The following is a 15,838-nucleotide window of genomic DNA, read 5'->3' on the forward strand; positions in this document are numbered from 1 at the left end:
CACAGGACCGCCTGTGTGCAACAACTTCCGAATGATATAATTGGGTGTTATAGTAAAGACCATAGGTGGCTCATGAGTTTCAAGTTTGGGGAAGCTTTCAATTTAACCTTCCATTTCTACCTACCTGCGTGTCATTTATGAATATTTTCAATTCAATGTTTTTATTCCTCAATCTTTGTCACATGGTTAATCATAAAGATCAGAATTTAAACAATAAAGTAAAAATTTGACTAAAATTTTACGAATGCTAGAGCACCAGCCTCAGCCATAATGGACACATTAATAAACCGTACATAATACATAGAAAAATAGTAGAAAATATCCTGATGAAAGAACCTGCATTTTCAATCACAATCTCTCTTTCCACCAGTCTATCTGTCTTGACTTGAGCAATCACTAGTGAAGTGTAACATTGTATCAACTAGCCTATTCCTGGCCCCTCAGAGTTTCCTGTGCCAGTGAGCTTGGGACAGACAGCGCTTTTTTTTAAAATGTAATCACTGGGTATATGGGGTCATCAGATCATGATAAACAGACTTCGTTTACTTACTATGTGAGGTTAAGTAAAGAAATGACTGAGAAGCTCAGCTTATTAGTGGTGGATGTGGTGAGTTAAGACTCAGACATCCCCAAATTTGCGCTTTCCTATGTTGGCGCACAGCAAGCCAGGTAGGCCTACTTCTAAGCGTGCTCAGGCATGGTCCTTCAACGTTATCAGGACAGAGAAACCAGTCACACACCAGTCACACACGTTATCAGGACAGAGAAACCAGTCACACACTCATTGCTCACACGGAGCACTCCAAACAAAAGACAATGGAGAAAAAAAAAAATGGACGAAACTCGTAAATGAGGGTGTTGAAATCATCTCAAACTCATGAACATGCTCTCAAGCCAGGAGAGATTCCATATCTCCGACATGCATTGATCCATGGTGTGTTGTCGTTTTTGAAACCGTGTGGGTGTGGAGTATGTTTTATGTGCCTACCTTTACTGGAGAGCTAAATTGAGTTTTTATTCAGGTATAAATTACATGAGATGCATACAGACAGAGCTGCCATTATTGGTGACTAGCTAGGTGACTCAGGCCTGACTGTTCTTTGAGTGTGGGGGTGGATTAATGGTTTGATTGGTTGCGTGTCTCAGGATAAGCCGACATTTGCTCCTGTGTGACTGAATTCATTTCTCCCCAAAGCATTTCAAAAGATGCACTCTCATGGCATTAACAGGCTTTTATCCCGCCTCTGCTTAAATTTAATGGGATCTGAGACCAGTTGCCATTTTGGTAAAAAGATGGTGCAAATACGTATTGGTTTAGGGAGCGGAAGGGGTAAGGTAAAATCACATTTGTGTTAATAGCTTGTAGAGTGGAACTCCTGTAATACCTCGACAGTTAGGCAGCATATAGAAGACATGAGAACATGTGGCCATTTGCTGTCGTCGACATTGTCATTTCTCACATTACACACAGAGCGGGCCTTCAGGACCACTGGGCTTTTCTCAGGAGTTCGTATTTCTCTGGCGCCCTCCGTCCCTCGCTCCCTCCCTCAGTCAAGCTTGGAAACACCTGCCCACTCCCACATTCTGCTTGCTCACTTACCTCTGTCACATTACTCTGTTTGTGAGCCACCACACTTGTACACGTTGGCTAATTGTTGACCTACTCTGCTGCTGCTTGTCTGGGCCCCTCTTGTCATAGACACACACACTTTCCACAACTATTTTTTTCCCTTGGCTCCTTTCTTTTGCCTAAGGGGAATATTATTAACTCTTCCTCGACTCCACCATGCTGTCTCTCTCGTCTTGTTTATGATGCTGGGAATGAAATCCCCATTGTTCAGATCATTGTAAAAGGTATCTTGGGCATCAGTCTTTCTCCTGCACAGTCTCACACCATTGATGCACCGGGCAACTATCATTCCCAGAGCCGCCAATAATGTCTAGGATACTTCTGCACTACTCCAGAATAACGGTATTTTACTGTACAGATGGGAGTTTGCTATTGGATCGTTTTGGAGCTCTCAACCTCCTATAGTTAGCCTCTGTCGTCCAATAAAATGCATCAGTCATTTTCAGGGCGTTATGAATTTCAATGATATTCTCTGAAGCACTCTTAAGTTACATTTAATTGAAATTATGCCTATACACAACAATTTGTGACTAAAATATGCTCAGTCAGGAGAAAATATCTGAAATTCACTCTCTCACTCCTATACTGTTGATAGCCGCACAAACTCATCCGCCGTACTCGTCCAGAGCACTCTTTGAGAGGGGAGAAAGCTCACTTTTCCGCTGAGCTCAGCTCGTACAAGTAACATCACACCAGGGATGTTATTGGAGCGGAGTGCGGAGCAGGTTGCAATCCCAACGGATTGAGCCACTCTAAAATTCCCAAAATGTATCCTTGCCTCTTCTTAATAGTTTTTTTTTTTAGCAGCAGTTCTCCTCGAGTTGTTACACAGCAGAGATAATTCTGGATTTTTTCCCCAATCCCATCGCTGTTGTAGTTTTGCGCTAATGGCTACTTGGCTTTGGAAAATGGGGGCGGTTCTAGTTGTGGGTTTCATGGCTGTCGTTATTAGCTTGCCCAGGTTCCTCTGGGCACCATTCCTCTGTTCTCTCCTGAGATGGGTACAGCAGATGGCTTCTAACAGCTGCAACAGACAATTCAGAACAACACTCATGACAAACCCCAACCAAACAGCTTGGGCCATCTTTAGATGCCACTTGTGAAGTGTTATGTACAGCATAACTACTGCTCGTCTCAAGTCCTGCATGTGACTGGAGTACAAACTAGTTCCAAAAAGGCTAATGATGAAACAATACCCAGGTATGTGGTCTCACCGGTAGAGCCGTTAAATGGGCATGTGAGCTGCGCTGCCACACCCTCATGCATATTCGAAAGAAATTAATGGAACACTGCATAATCCAAACTCCTAAATTTTTATATATATTTTTTATTTTCCTCTCCCTCTATCCATCCCTTTCTCGCCCTCTCTATCCATCCCTCTCTATCTCAGCGGAGGGTCTTCCTCAGGTCTTCTACTTTGGGCCGTGTGGGAAATACAATGCCATGGTGTTAGAGCTGCTGGGCCCCAGTCTAGAAGACCTCTTTGACCTCTGTGACAGAACCTTCTCTCTCAAGACAGTCTTAATGATGGCTATTCAGCTGGTAAGTAAAGTTTACATCCAAATGACAAAGAAGCTTGTTTTGGTGAATTATGCCCATGCCTGTTCTGATTGTATGTCCCAGTGTGGATGTCCATTCAGTTTTTCGGTGTGCATGGAATTGTGTGTACACCTTTTTTTGAGTGCATGCGTTTGACCGTCACACACACTACGCTCCCCAGCTCTCACGGATGGAGTACGTCCACTCCAAGAACCTCATCTACCGAGACGTGAAGCCCGAGAACTTCCTCATCGGGCGGCAGGGGCACAAGCAGGAGCACATCATCCACATCATCGACTTTGGCCTGGCTAAAGAGTACATCGATCCCGAGACCAAAAAACACATTCCTTACAGGGAGCACAAGAGTCTCACAGGGACCGCCCGCTACATGTCTATCAACACCCACTTGGGAAAAGGTAGGGCTACAGTACTTCTCCCCTCTACCAGACAACTTAACTTGTCTCAACTTCCCTGTGTGGTACACAGGATTACATGGATACAGTATAGGCTACTCTCATATTTGATTGGCTGAACTCTGCAATTTTTTTTGTCGTCTGTCCTGTTTACACATGGCCATGGGAAGTAGTTTGGGGGTGGGGGAGCTGCAAAAAAAAAACAATTCTGCAGGGGGGGGGGGGGGTGACACAATTAAAAAATGTGTATTGATGAAATAGTGCAGCTGCCTTCGCTTCACCAGTAAACAGGTGAGTAATGCTGGGGGAGCCTGAGGGACCTCAATTTTATTCTGATCTATTCTAACTAAATTATATTTAATCACCACAAAAATTCCAGGAAAAACGATACAATTACAAACCAAATAAATATGTAAGCTACAACAGCCTAGGTTAATTGTGGTTTCTTCCCCGTCTTCTCTCTGGCCAATAATGAAGAACCGTAGGCTACATGTGTGCACTGATGCAGTTTCACCCGTAAAATGTGAATAATTATAATTCATGATTGACAGTGATGATGGCCTATAGGTATGTCGAACTTGGTGTTTGAGGGTATTAAAAATATACAATTTTCTTGAGACAATATGTGTGGACATAAGCAGACAATGCTATTGGAGGATGCATTTTATTCATATTTTATAACGGGGATCTCCAACCCTGTTCCTGGAGAGCTACCATCCTGTAGGTTTTCATTCCAACCCTAATCTAGCGCACCTGATTCTAATAAGTAGCTGGTTTATAAGATGAATGGTGTTAAGTTACAACTGGGGTTGGAGTGAAACTCTACAGGACGGTAGTGCTCCAAGAGCATGGTTGGTGAGCCCTGTAATGATAGGCTGTTATCTGTCGGTACAAACCTTGATTGAGGAAATGATGACGTCATTTACACCACTGCAAGTCAGATCTGTAGTAGCTCTGTGGCCGATGGTGTCTGTAAACCGCATGTGTGCCCCGCTGGTTTTATCCAGCTGAGCAGAAGCCAAAATGCAACCTTCCTGTGCTCTTGCGAACAGGGTAAATAAAGGACCTTGAATGACAGCATGGACAACTTATCCCACCCAGAGACTTGGTGCTGCTACTTCGATCTGCCACTGACCATGTTTTAGCCTTCTCCATTGACATTGTGTCATAGCCTACACTTTGATTAGCCTACATTGTAATTCATTAAACTGTACTGGATTATTTTCCCACCCCAGCATTGTAATCCAATGCATGCACGATTTATGCAATAAACTGAGATACTGTATATTGCGGCGCTGTAATTTTTGGGCGGGCTGCGCTACAGAAGGCTATTGTTCTGTTAATACAGGGTTGGTAAAGGCCCAGTGAACTACTACTTTTTTAGATTTGTTTTACTTATCGCGGCTATACGCTACTGGCTATACGCTACTGGTCAAAGTTTTAGAACACCTGCTCATTCAAGGGTTTTTCTTTATTTTTACTATTTTCTACATTGTAGAATAATAGTGAAGACATCAAAACTATGAAATAACACACATGGAATCATGTAGTAACCAAAACATATTTTATATTTGAGATTCTTCAAGTAACCACCTTGATGACAGCTTTGCAAACTCCTTTTCCCACAGTCTTGAAGGAGTTTCCACATATGCTGAGCATTTGTTGGCTGCTTTTCCTTCACTCTGTGTTCCGACTCAACCCAAACCATCTCAATTTGTGGAGGCCAAGTCATCTGATGCAGCACTCCATCACTCTCCTTCTTGGTCAAATAGCCCTTACTCAGCCTGGAGGTGTGTTGCGTCATTGTCCTGTTGAAAAACAAATGATAGTCCCACTAAGCCCAAACCAGATGGGATGGTGTATCACTGCATTATGCTGTGATAGCCATGCTGGTGAAGTGTGCCTTGAATTCTTCTAAATAAATCGCAGACCGTATCTCCAGCAAAGCACCCCCACACCACAACACCAGCTCCTCTATGCTTTACTGTGGGAAATACACATGCAGAGATCTGTTCACCCACATTGCATCTCACAAAGACATGGCGGTTGGAACCAAAAATGTTCAATTTGGACTACAGACCAAAGGACAACTTTCCACCGGTCTAATGTCCATTGCGTGTGCTTCTTGGCCCAAGAAAGTCTTCTTCTTATTGGTATTATTTAGTAGTAGTTTCTTTGCAGCAATTTGACCATGAAGGCCTGATTCACACTGTCTCCTCTGGACAGTTGATGTTGAGATGTCTGTTACTTGGACTCTGTGAAGCATTTATTTGCGCTGCATATTCTGAGGCTGGTAATTCTAATGAACTTATCCTCTGCAGCAGAGGTACCTCTGGGTCTTCCATTCCTGAGGAGGTCAGTTTCATCATAGCGCTTGATGGTTTTTGCGACTGCACTTGTAGAAACGTTCAAAGTTGTTGACATTTTCCAGTTTGACTGACCTTCATGTCTTAACGTAATGATGGACTGTCATTTCTCTTTGCTTATTTGAACTGTTCTTGCCATAATATGGACTTAGTCCTATTTGGTCAAATACCATCTTCTGTATACCCCCTTACCTACCTTCACAACACAACTGATTGGCTCAAAGGAATTCCACAAATTTACTTTAAACAAGGCACACCTGTTAATTGAAATGCACTCCACCTCATGAAGCTGGTTGAGAGAATGCCAAGTGTGCAAAGCTGTCATTAAGGCAAAGGGTGGCTACTTTGAAGAATCTCAAATATAAAATATATTATGATTTAACACTTTTTTTGCTCACTACATGATTCCATATGTGTTATTTCATAGTTTTGATGTCTTCACTATAATTCTACAATGTAGAAAATAGTAAAAATAACGAGAAACCCTCAACTTTTGACAGGTAGTGTATGTGTACATACATAGCCTTTCATGTCTGTAAGCCATAGGTAATTCAAATTCAGAAAGGTTCTATTTTGTTCCACATTTGGAGGTCAACACATTGATAGTCCTACATAAGGATGCCCAGGGAAATGGTAGGTGGGATAGACGTCGGTTGCAGCTTAAAGCGGACACCCCTCCCTTTTTGTTTCAGAGCAAAGTCGACGGGATGACCTGGAAGCCTTGGGCCACATGTTCATGTATTTCCTACGAGGGAGTCTGCCGTGGCAAGGACTCAAGGTAGGGGAGCTAGACATGATATCAGCTGGGTTGTTTTCATTAGGCACGAAGTACGATCCGTTTTTCTATCCATTATCTGAATTTGTCCAATTCGGAAACGCTCATTTTTGTTTTCTGTTGCCTGGCATTTTACTACGATATACTCTAATAATCACAACTCGGATATTAGGAGAGTGTGATGCACTACTACTAGTGATTCAGAGAGTGGTAGAGGGAATGGTAGCCTAAACGAACCAGACGAGCAAAAAAGAGGGAGATTGAAAGACTGCTGAGGAAGTTCAACATTAGTGTGAAGGGAAGGAGATAAGATGGCAAAAGTGTGTTGAACTCAGTATGCCTTCTACCTACAGGCTGACACCCTGAAGGAGCGATACCAGAAGATTGGCGACACCAAGCGCAACACTCCCATCGAGGTCCTCTGTGAAAGCTTTCCAGGTATTGCCAATCATCCTTCCTGACCTTGACACTAGTGCCTGTCTTTGTGAAATGGTTACATTTCCTAAAACACGCGGAGCACAGCATACGTAGTAAAATGGCAGTAAATAATTGCAATAGAACGTACAAGAGCGAGCTGTCCTGAGAAATGGGCTTAAGTGAGCAGAAGATGATTCTTGAAGGAAAGGCGCATCGGGGAGGGATCGGAAGAATATGCACTTGCAAGACAATGTTTGCGACTGTTTCCTTGACCTTTTTGAATGCTCAGTGACCACATTTTCTCCTCTATCTTCTCTCAGAAGATATTGGCCTTGTCTTTCAAGTATATCTGTTAGAATGGCGCAATTGTGTTCCACCAAAAAATTATTCTACTTCGTTACCTAAGGTGCTGCAACTCCATGCAGTCTATTGTCCGGTACTGTGTGACTAGATGGAGCTCTTGTTTTGCCTGAACCATGTTGACTGACTGTGTCAACCCCTTGTAGAAGAGATGGCCACGTACCTGCGCTACGTGCGGCGGTTGGACTTCTTCGAGAAGCCCGACTACGAGTATTTGAGGACTCTGTTCACCGAGCTGCTTGAGCGCAAAGGATACATTTTTGACTACACCTACGACTGGGATGGCAGAGCGATTGTGAGTAGCTAGCGTTCACGTGCTAAATAGCATAAGTGTAGTCTCAGGTACAATAGTCATACTGAGGCTATTGAAAGAGACTAGAGAATATGTGCTGATTAGCAGCAGCTTGTTAACTGTTCAGTCCCGTATGTCTTGGTGTAGTAACTTTATTTGTGTACCGTTCATAGCTGGAAAGCTGTGAAATCAAAAGTACAATAGACATTTAAAACACAAGTGAATACTTGTGAATACAAGCAACATACTTTCCTTGGGCAGCTCTTCACTTGAGCCTTTTTGTCTCTCGTTCTCTCGCTGTCTCGCGCTCTACGTTATATTTACTTTTTTGTTTCTGCTCCAATGGGCTCTCTCGCTCTCTCAGCCTACTCCAGTGGGGTCTGTCAACGTGGACTCGGGTGCGTCTGCCATCACGAGAGAGAGCCACGCTAACAGAGACAGGCCCTCTCAGCAACAACCCCTACGGAACCAGGTAAACCCAGTAGTCTCACATAGCAGTTCACTTCAGCTCTGCCTGTATCTGAAAATGCCAATAATTTCACGAAAATATACTAAAATCCAATTCATAAGTCAACAAATCCTCATAGAAAATAATGAGATTTGTTTTGGAGCCACTTCATGAATGCAATTTCAGTTTGTTTCCAAATCCAATTCATAAGTCAACAAATCCTCATAGAAAATAATGATTTGTTTTGGAGCCACTTCATGAATGCAATTTCAGTTTGTTTCCTATAATGTCATCAACCCCAATGGTTTTACTCAATTCCATTTCCACTCCTGTCAGTTGAATTGGACATGGAATCCAATTACAAAATTGACAGATTTGAAATGGACTGTTGTCACCAAGTGCTTATACAGAAACCAAGTCTAAAACCCCAGAGAGCTAGCAATGCAGATGTAGAAGCACAGTGACTAGGAAAAACTCCCTAGAAAGGCAGGAACCTAGGAATAAAGTGAGAGGGGCGAAACAGCAGGTCCGGGAGAAGGTAGCACAATTGTTGAACAGGTCAGGGGTCCATAGCCGCAGGCAGAACTTCAGAAACTGGATCAGCATCACGACCAAGTGGGATGGGCGGGGACAGCCAGGAGTCGTCAGGCCAGGTAGTCTTGAGGCATGGTTCAAGGGCTCAGGTCCTCAGAGAGGGAGGGTGTCCTAAGATAACACAAGACACCACATAAGACAAGGGAATTACACCAGATGGGACAGGTTGACCCAAGCCCCCCGGCACATAGACTATTGCAGCATAGATACTGAGACGGGGAGGGACAACAATGTGGTCCCGTCCAAAGTTTACCCCCGAACAGGGCCAACCAGGCAGGATATGACCCCACCTACATTGCCAAAGCACAGCTAAAGGGATATCAAAGACCACTAACTTACTACACTGAGACAAGGCCAAGTATAGCCAACGAAGTTCTCCCCCACCACACGATCCAGAGAACAGTAAGGATGGGATCAAACCAGTGACTTAGCCTCCATAATAGGGTCAGCGGCAGAGAATCCCAGTGGAGAGAGGCGAGCCGGCCAGGCAGGGACCGCAAGGGTGGTTCTTAACTCCAGTGCCTTTCCGTTCACCTTCGCAACCCTTTGCCAGACGACACGCAATCATAGGATCTACTGAAGAGATGACTCTTCAGTAAAGACTTAAAGGTTGAAACCGAGTCTGCATCTCTCACATGGATCAGCAGACCATTCCATAAAAATGTAGCTGTATATGCTTCTATATGAGAAAGCCTTGCCTCCAGCTGTTTGCTTAGAAATTCTCTGGACAATAAGGAAGCCTATGTCTTGTGACCGTAGCGTACGTGTAGGTATGTACGGCAGGATGAAATCGACAAGATGGGTAGGAGCAAGTCCATGTAATGCTTTGTAGGTTAGCAGTACAATCTCAAAATCAGCCAGAGACTTATCGGGAAGCCACTAGCGCTGGAGTAATATGAACAAATGTTTTGGTTCTAGATTGTAGCAGCCGTATTTAGCACAACCTTGTCAGCCACACACTGACAATCGATAAGCATTGCTTGTTTGAACACCATGTACACTCCCTCCATATTATTTGGAGAGAGAAGCCTGAACTTTCAATTTGGCTCTATACCTAAGCATTTTGGATTTTAGATCAGATGTTTCATATGAGGCAGCAAGCACAATGTCACCTTCTTTATTTTACGGTATTTTCATACATCTTTTTTAACTTTTAAAAGGGGACATTCTGTACTGTCGCCTCAAAACATTTGATCTCGAATCCATAATGCTGTAGTGTAGAGCCAAATTGAAAGTCTTGGCTTCACTGTCCAAATAATATGGAAGGGAGTGCATATGGTGTTCAAGAAAGCAATACTGTCCAAATAAAGGGCAGTGTAATTGTATAATTGACCTAGAGTGAGCTGCAAAGCTGTTAAAGGTCCATGCCAATGCTAACGAGTTGAATGGCATGGTTTTGGGATTGTCTAAATTTGATCTCAATAAGCTTTTATAGTTTACACTACAGTACATCCACCATTTAAATTAGTGCAAGTAGTAGACCATATAGTTTGTTCCAACTGCTTATGCTCCATGGAGTTCAAGCCTTGCTTTCAATCATCTTTTGTTTTGGGTTTGTCCTATTTGGCTTGTTTAAGTGAAAATTATTTTTTTCTGCATATTTGCGTTTGGAAAAATATAGAAGCAAATCAGCTTTCAGGTCAAAGTAGGGATCCTAGCATGTAGTCTCAGCTGATATTTCAAATTTTGGCACCAAAATACCTTGTCCATATCCGCCTCTGCCTGACTGTTTGCCCAGAGAGGCATGGAGAGCCGCAAAATGAATTTCTCCGCTGGAAGTCCTCCAACTTTGCTCCCGACAGGCAGGGAAGCTTGTCTCAAATCTGATTGGCTGCAGCTTGAGTGGTGCTACTTGATTGTCCTATGACTGCATTGCGCCCAGGAGGCCCAGACTAATCTCTAATCAGTGCTCCACCTGTGCCACCATTGGTGCTACAGTATGTGCCAGACAGATTGTGAGATGGAGAGACAGAGGGAGGGTGGGAAGGAATTGATATGGAGGGGGGATTTAGGTGGAGGGAGAAAGCAGAAAGAGATGGAAGGTGAAGAAGGCAGAGTGTACTTGAAAGAGAATGAGAGGGGGAGAGAAGGGAAACGTCCTTGGTTTTGAGGAGGTTGACCTAGATCACCCCATTAGGTGAGTCATTTTACTGAGCCAGGGCTTCAGCCCCGCGAGACAGGAGATGCCAGCCAGTCTGAAATGAACACAGTGTTTTCCAGTTGAAAGCTCCCAGACTGCGTAAGTCACCTGACAAAACTCCTGCAACAACTCTATTAGCAGCTAATCCCTCAATGTCCTGTCACGTACAACCTGTCCTGTCCAAGGGAACGGTGATAAAAGAATTACAGGGGGACAAAGCAGAGCCTGCCTGGTCCAGACATTTCAATCAATATAGCCAGGATTCAGGTCAAAGAAACCACACAAGTCTCTTAGAGAAGAAACCAGGGTTATAAAATAAGGAAATTAAAAAAAGATGATGTCAAACATGCATACAGGGTTTGTCTTAACTGGCTAAAAACGTTTTGCTTTAAATTCACAAAATGTATCTAATTTTAAAGCTATTGTTTTTGCCTTTTCACGCTTACTTTTTAGTTTTGACCTGGTTGTTCTCAACTTACACGCTTGGCAAAGCCGTGAATACGTCTCACCTTTACTTTTTTTGGCTTTTTTTTCTGTGCTGCATGGCCTGTCGGCGCCTTCCTCTCTCGCTTACTCTCGGCCCACCCACGTCCCCCTCCGCCCATCCGCCTCCCTAATCAACCAACCAGATGGCAGCATCAGACCGCAGAGGAGCATGGGATGCACAGCCCCACCGGCAGACAAATTCCTCCTACCTGAGCAGCTCCCACCTGGCTGCCGACAGGCATGGGGGCTCTGTGCAGGTATACACCAACAACGGAGAGAGCCGAATGTTAACTACATGTACACTGGCTGCCTTTCAAACCTAAAAACCTGCTTCATTCCCTATGTCCTTGATAGCCCTCTAGCCCACAGATCAGAAGGGACATAGACATAGTAGATGAAAGCAATATGGCAGAAAGGTCTTATTGAATTGCTAGGTGGGGCCCTCGCCACATTGCTTGCACCACCTGCTCTTTGCACTTAAGATAAAATGTTGTACTGTATATGTGACGCTGTTATGATGATCAACAGCGGAGGCTGTCCGTGTTGTGTTTGTGTGTTTAGCAGCAAGAGAGGAGAGACAGAGGCAAGCAGACACTCTGTCTGAGGAGGAGGCAGACAGGGAGAGACAGGTTCACAAGGCCCATCAGACAAACACGTTCAGTCACATTCGAACAAGAACCTTTCCCATTAAGGGAGACCGGTAGTAAAGGGGTAGAGGTAAAGGCTAATGAGATGGGTAAATGGTGCCACACATGGATGTCTGGCAATGGCTAAACTGTATGGAGGGAGATTGGTAACTTCACTTTAGTTGATGTTTCTGTGGTGAGGGCCTACATACTGTCATGGGCGTGACCGAGCAGGCGAGATACCGTAAGCATTTATTACAGCTGATGTCAATGTAACATCTTACATCGCAGTGCAGGTACATTTATACGGAGACTTGATTACACACAGGTGGATTGTATTTATCATCATTAGTCATTTAGGTCAACATTGGATCATTCAGAGATCCTCACTGAACTTCTGGAGAAAGTTTGATGCACTGAAAGTAAAGGGGCTGAAGAATTTTGCACGCCCAATTTTTCAGTTTTTGATTTGTTAAAAAAGTTTGAAATATCCAATAAATGTCGTTCCACTTCATGATTGTGTCCCACTTGTTGTTGATTCTTCACAAAAACATACAGTTTTATATCTTTATGTTTGAAGCCTGAAATGTGGCAAAAGGTCGCAAAGTTCAAGGGGGCCGAATACTTTCGCAAGGCACTGTATGACAATCCGCTTCACGCTAACTTGACACTTTGTTGTTGTTGAGATAGTTGGCTAGGCCTACTGCAAGCTAGTGTGCATATGTGAGAGACAGTTTTATGTTGTGACGGTGTTAAGTTAGTTGTCACAAAATGAAGCAAGTAGCCTAACGGTTAAGAGCATTGGGCCAGTAATCCAAAGGTTGCTGGTTCGAATCCCCTAGCCGACTAAGTGAAACATTTGTCTATGTGCCCTTAAGCAAGGCACTTAATGTAATCATGACACATTGAGCTGTATTATGATCATGCCAGTATTTGATTGACCTTATGATGGAGATGTCAATGTTGTATTTTTCTGTTTTTAATCCTCCTAGCAGAATAATCCTTATTTTGGTTTGACTAATATGACCTTTTTCCCCCCCATGTGCCTCAGGTGGTAACCTCCACCAATGGGGACCTGAATGCAGACGACCCAATGACGGCCCATTCCAACGCACCTATCACAGCGCAGGCCGAGGTGGAGGTGGTGGAAGAGGCCAAGTATGTATCTGGCACTTCGTCTTCTGTCGTAGCTAGTTCTCTCTCTGTCTCTCTGTCGTAGCTAGCTCTCTCTCTCTCTCTCGTAGCTCTCTCTCTCTCTCTGTCGTAGCTCTCTCTCTCTCTCTGTCGTAGCTCTCTCTCTCTCTCTGTCGTAGCTAGCTCTCTCTCTCTGTCGTAGCTAGCTCTCTCTCTCTGTCGTAGCTAGCTCTCTCTCTCTGTCGTAGCTAGCTCTCTCTCTCTGTCGTAGCTAGCTCTCTCTCTCTGTCGTAGCTAGCTCTCTCTCTCTGTCGTAGCTAGCTCTCTCTCTCTGTCGTAGCTAGCTCTCTCTCTCTGTCGTAGCTAGCTCTCTCTCTCTGTCGTAGCTAGCTCTCTCTCTCTGTCGTAGCTAGCGCTCTCTCTCTCTCTCTCTCTGTGTGTCGTAGCTATCTCTCTCTCTCTCTCTCTCTCTCTCTCTCTCTCTGTCGTAGCTAGCTCTCTCTCTCTCTCTCTCTCTCTCTCTCTGTCGTAGCTAGCTCTCTCTCTCTCTCTGTCGTAGCTAGCTCTCTCTCTCTCTGTCGTAGCTAGCTCTCTCTCTCTCTCTGTCGTAGCTAGCTCTCTCTCTCTCTCTCTCTGTCGTAGCTAGCTCTCTCTCTCTCTCTCTGTCGTAGCTAGCTCTCTCTCTCTCTCTCTCTCTGTCGTAGCTAGCTCTCTCTCTCTCTCTCTCTCTCTCTCTGTCGTAGCTAGCTCTCTCTCTCTCTCTCTCTGTCGTAGCTAGCTCTCTCTCTCTCTCTGTCGTAGCTAGCTCTCTCTCTCTCTCTGTCGTAGCTAGCTCTCTCTCTCTCTCTCTCTCTCTCTGTCGTAGCTAGCTCTCTCTCTCTCTCTCTCTCTGTCGTAGCTAGCTCTCTCTCTCTCTCTCTCTCTCTCTCTCTGTCGTAGCTAGCTCTCTCTCTCTCTGTCGTAGCTCTCTCTCTCTCTGTCGTAGCTCTCTCTCTCTGTCGTAGCTCTCTCTCTCTCTGTCGTAGCTAGCTCTCTCTCTGTCGTAGCTAGCTCTCTTTCTTTCTCTGTCGTAGCTAGCTCTCTCTCTCTCTCTGTCGTAGCTAGCTCTCTCTCTCTCTCTCGCTCTCTCTGTCGTAGCTAGCTCTCTCTCCATCTCTCGCTTGGTCATCTGTCTCTTTCAGTAGCACTTTGTTATTATTTGTATTGGAAGACAATTTACAACAGCAAGTGGTCATTGGAGTCATTTCTTTACTATGACTTTTGCTCAATCCATGAGATTGACTGATTGTCCAATCCCAACCCGTTTGAAGCTCAGTCAAAGAGGATTGGATCCAAGAAGTCAAACTGCTTGAGCCAGGATCAAGTCCAAACAAGTTGTATCTTGTGGATGGAACCTGTTCGGACCGGATGGGGTTTTGATGGGGGATCTCCTGATAAACTGATCATCTGCAACAAATCCAAATTTGATTCTGTTAGTTTCAATTACAATATGAGGGGAAAAGTTATTAAGATTATCAGAATTATTTTCTTAAAATGTTCTGAAAATATACCAACTAGCTAAAACAAAAACTTTCAAAATAAAAAGCCACATCCTTGTTTAGTAAAACTCTGTTCTACCTGTTCAATCATCATTTCAAAATAGTGAATAAGTACCATATACCTAACTTCACATTCAATGTCATCTAGTAGATTTACAGATGATATCCCTATTCTGATTATTCCCTATGATTGTCCTTTCCTCCATTGCCCAGACACAGTTTTGTCTGTTACCCGTGTGTATGTATGTGCATGCAGTTCTACATTTCAGAAGGGCTATCTTGAGTTGTTGTCCCTCTCTTTCTCTCTCTGTACAGTATTAATATGTCTTTTCTCCTCACACTCTGTAGCTGCGTGAAAATGCTCAACCTGTGGTGAGTCTCCGCTCCCATGCACATCAGCCATTCAAAAGGGAGTGGACCAGACTAGCACCAGACAACATATCCAGCACTGTGTCGGTTTCTTGGCTTCACCCCTTCCATTAAACAAATTACTATGTTACTTTCCTATTGGGTTTTAGGCCTCTCACATGATGTGATTTAATATCCTTTTCACACTACTGAGAGGAGCTGAAGGATGGTTATGTAGCTCAAATGTAAAGCTTTTGAGAGTTTGAGTGAACTGGAAAGACTAATGCCTGGGCCACACAAAGATTTTGTTTTCTGTCAAGAACGGATTTGCGAATGGCGTTCTTACAGGGCACGCAAAGAATTAGAACGTTGGTTCTACAGTTATTAACCTGCGTCCTTGTACAATCTAATTGCAGAACTTGACAAATGTTTTTGGGCCAGCTGGGTAGCATACAGAGTCTGGGTGTATTCCCTCCCCATTGAATGTTTGCTTTCTTCTTCACCGTCACACTCTCACACTCATTCTTATACCTGTTAAATGTTCAACGTCCATTCTTTATTACCTCTAACCCGTACGTGTCACTGTTGGGTTTGTTTACAAGCTGACATTTTGAATATTTTAAGTTGTGAGTTGAGTGCAACATGAGTCTTAAGGGATAATAGTGAGAGATCCACACGGAGTATACCAAGCATTGAGGACACCTGTTCTTTCCATGACCGACTGACCAGGTG

The 15,838-nt window shown here is 44.0% G+C and overlaps 1 protein-coding gene across 9 annotated transcripts in view; it reads left to right on the forward strand.

Moving 5' to 3' along the window:
* The window catches only part of LOC110522465 (casein kinase I), a 59,275-nt gene that overhangs the window by 35,193 nt on the left and 8,244 nt on the right, over positions 1 to 15,838 (forward strand). For 2 of the 9 annotated variants that reach the window (XM_036977206.1, XM_036977204.1), the window contains 9 exons: positions 3,021 to 3,172; positions 3,351 to 3,585; positions 6,641 to 6,726; positions 7,077 to 7,161; positions 7,647 to 7,795; positions 8,157 to 8,264; positions 11,604 to 11,717; positions 13,138 to 13,244; positions 15,107 to 15,130. In XM_036977206.1, the coding sequence (XP_036833101.1) occupies positions 3,021 to 3,172; positions 3,351 to 3,585; positions 6,641 to 6,726; positions 7,077 to 7,161; positions 7,647 to 7,795; positions 8,157 to 8,264; positions 11,604 to 11,717; positions 13,138 to 13,244; positions 15,107 to 15,130 (1,060 nt within the window). The remainder of the gene's footprint in view (positions 1 to 3,020; positions 3,173 to 3,350; positions 3,586 to 6,640; positions 6,727 to 7,076; positions 7,162 to 7,646; positions 7,796 to 8,156; positions 8,265 to 11,603; positions 11,718 to 13,137; positions 13,245 to 15,106; positions 15,131 to 15,838) is intronic. The other 7 variants (XM_036977210.1, XM_036977215.1, XM_036977218.1 and 4 more) reach the window with 7 other exon arrangements.

Source organism: Oncorhynchus mykiss, chromosome 1, assembly GCF_013265735.2.
Source record: "Oncorhynchus mykiss isolate Arlee chromosome 1, USDA_OmykA_1.1, whole genome shotgun sequence".
In the NCBI taxonomy this organism is placed as follows: domain Eukaryota; kingdom Metazoa; phylum Chordata; class Actinopteri; order Salmoniformes; family Salmonidae; genus Oncorhynchus; species Oncorhynchus mykiss.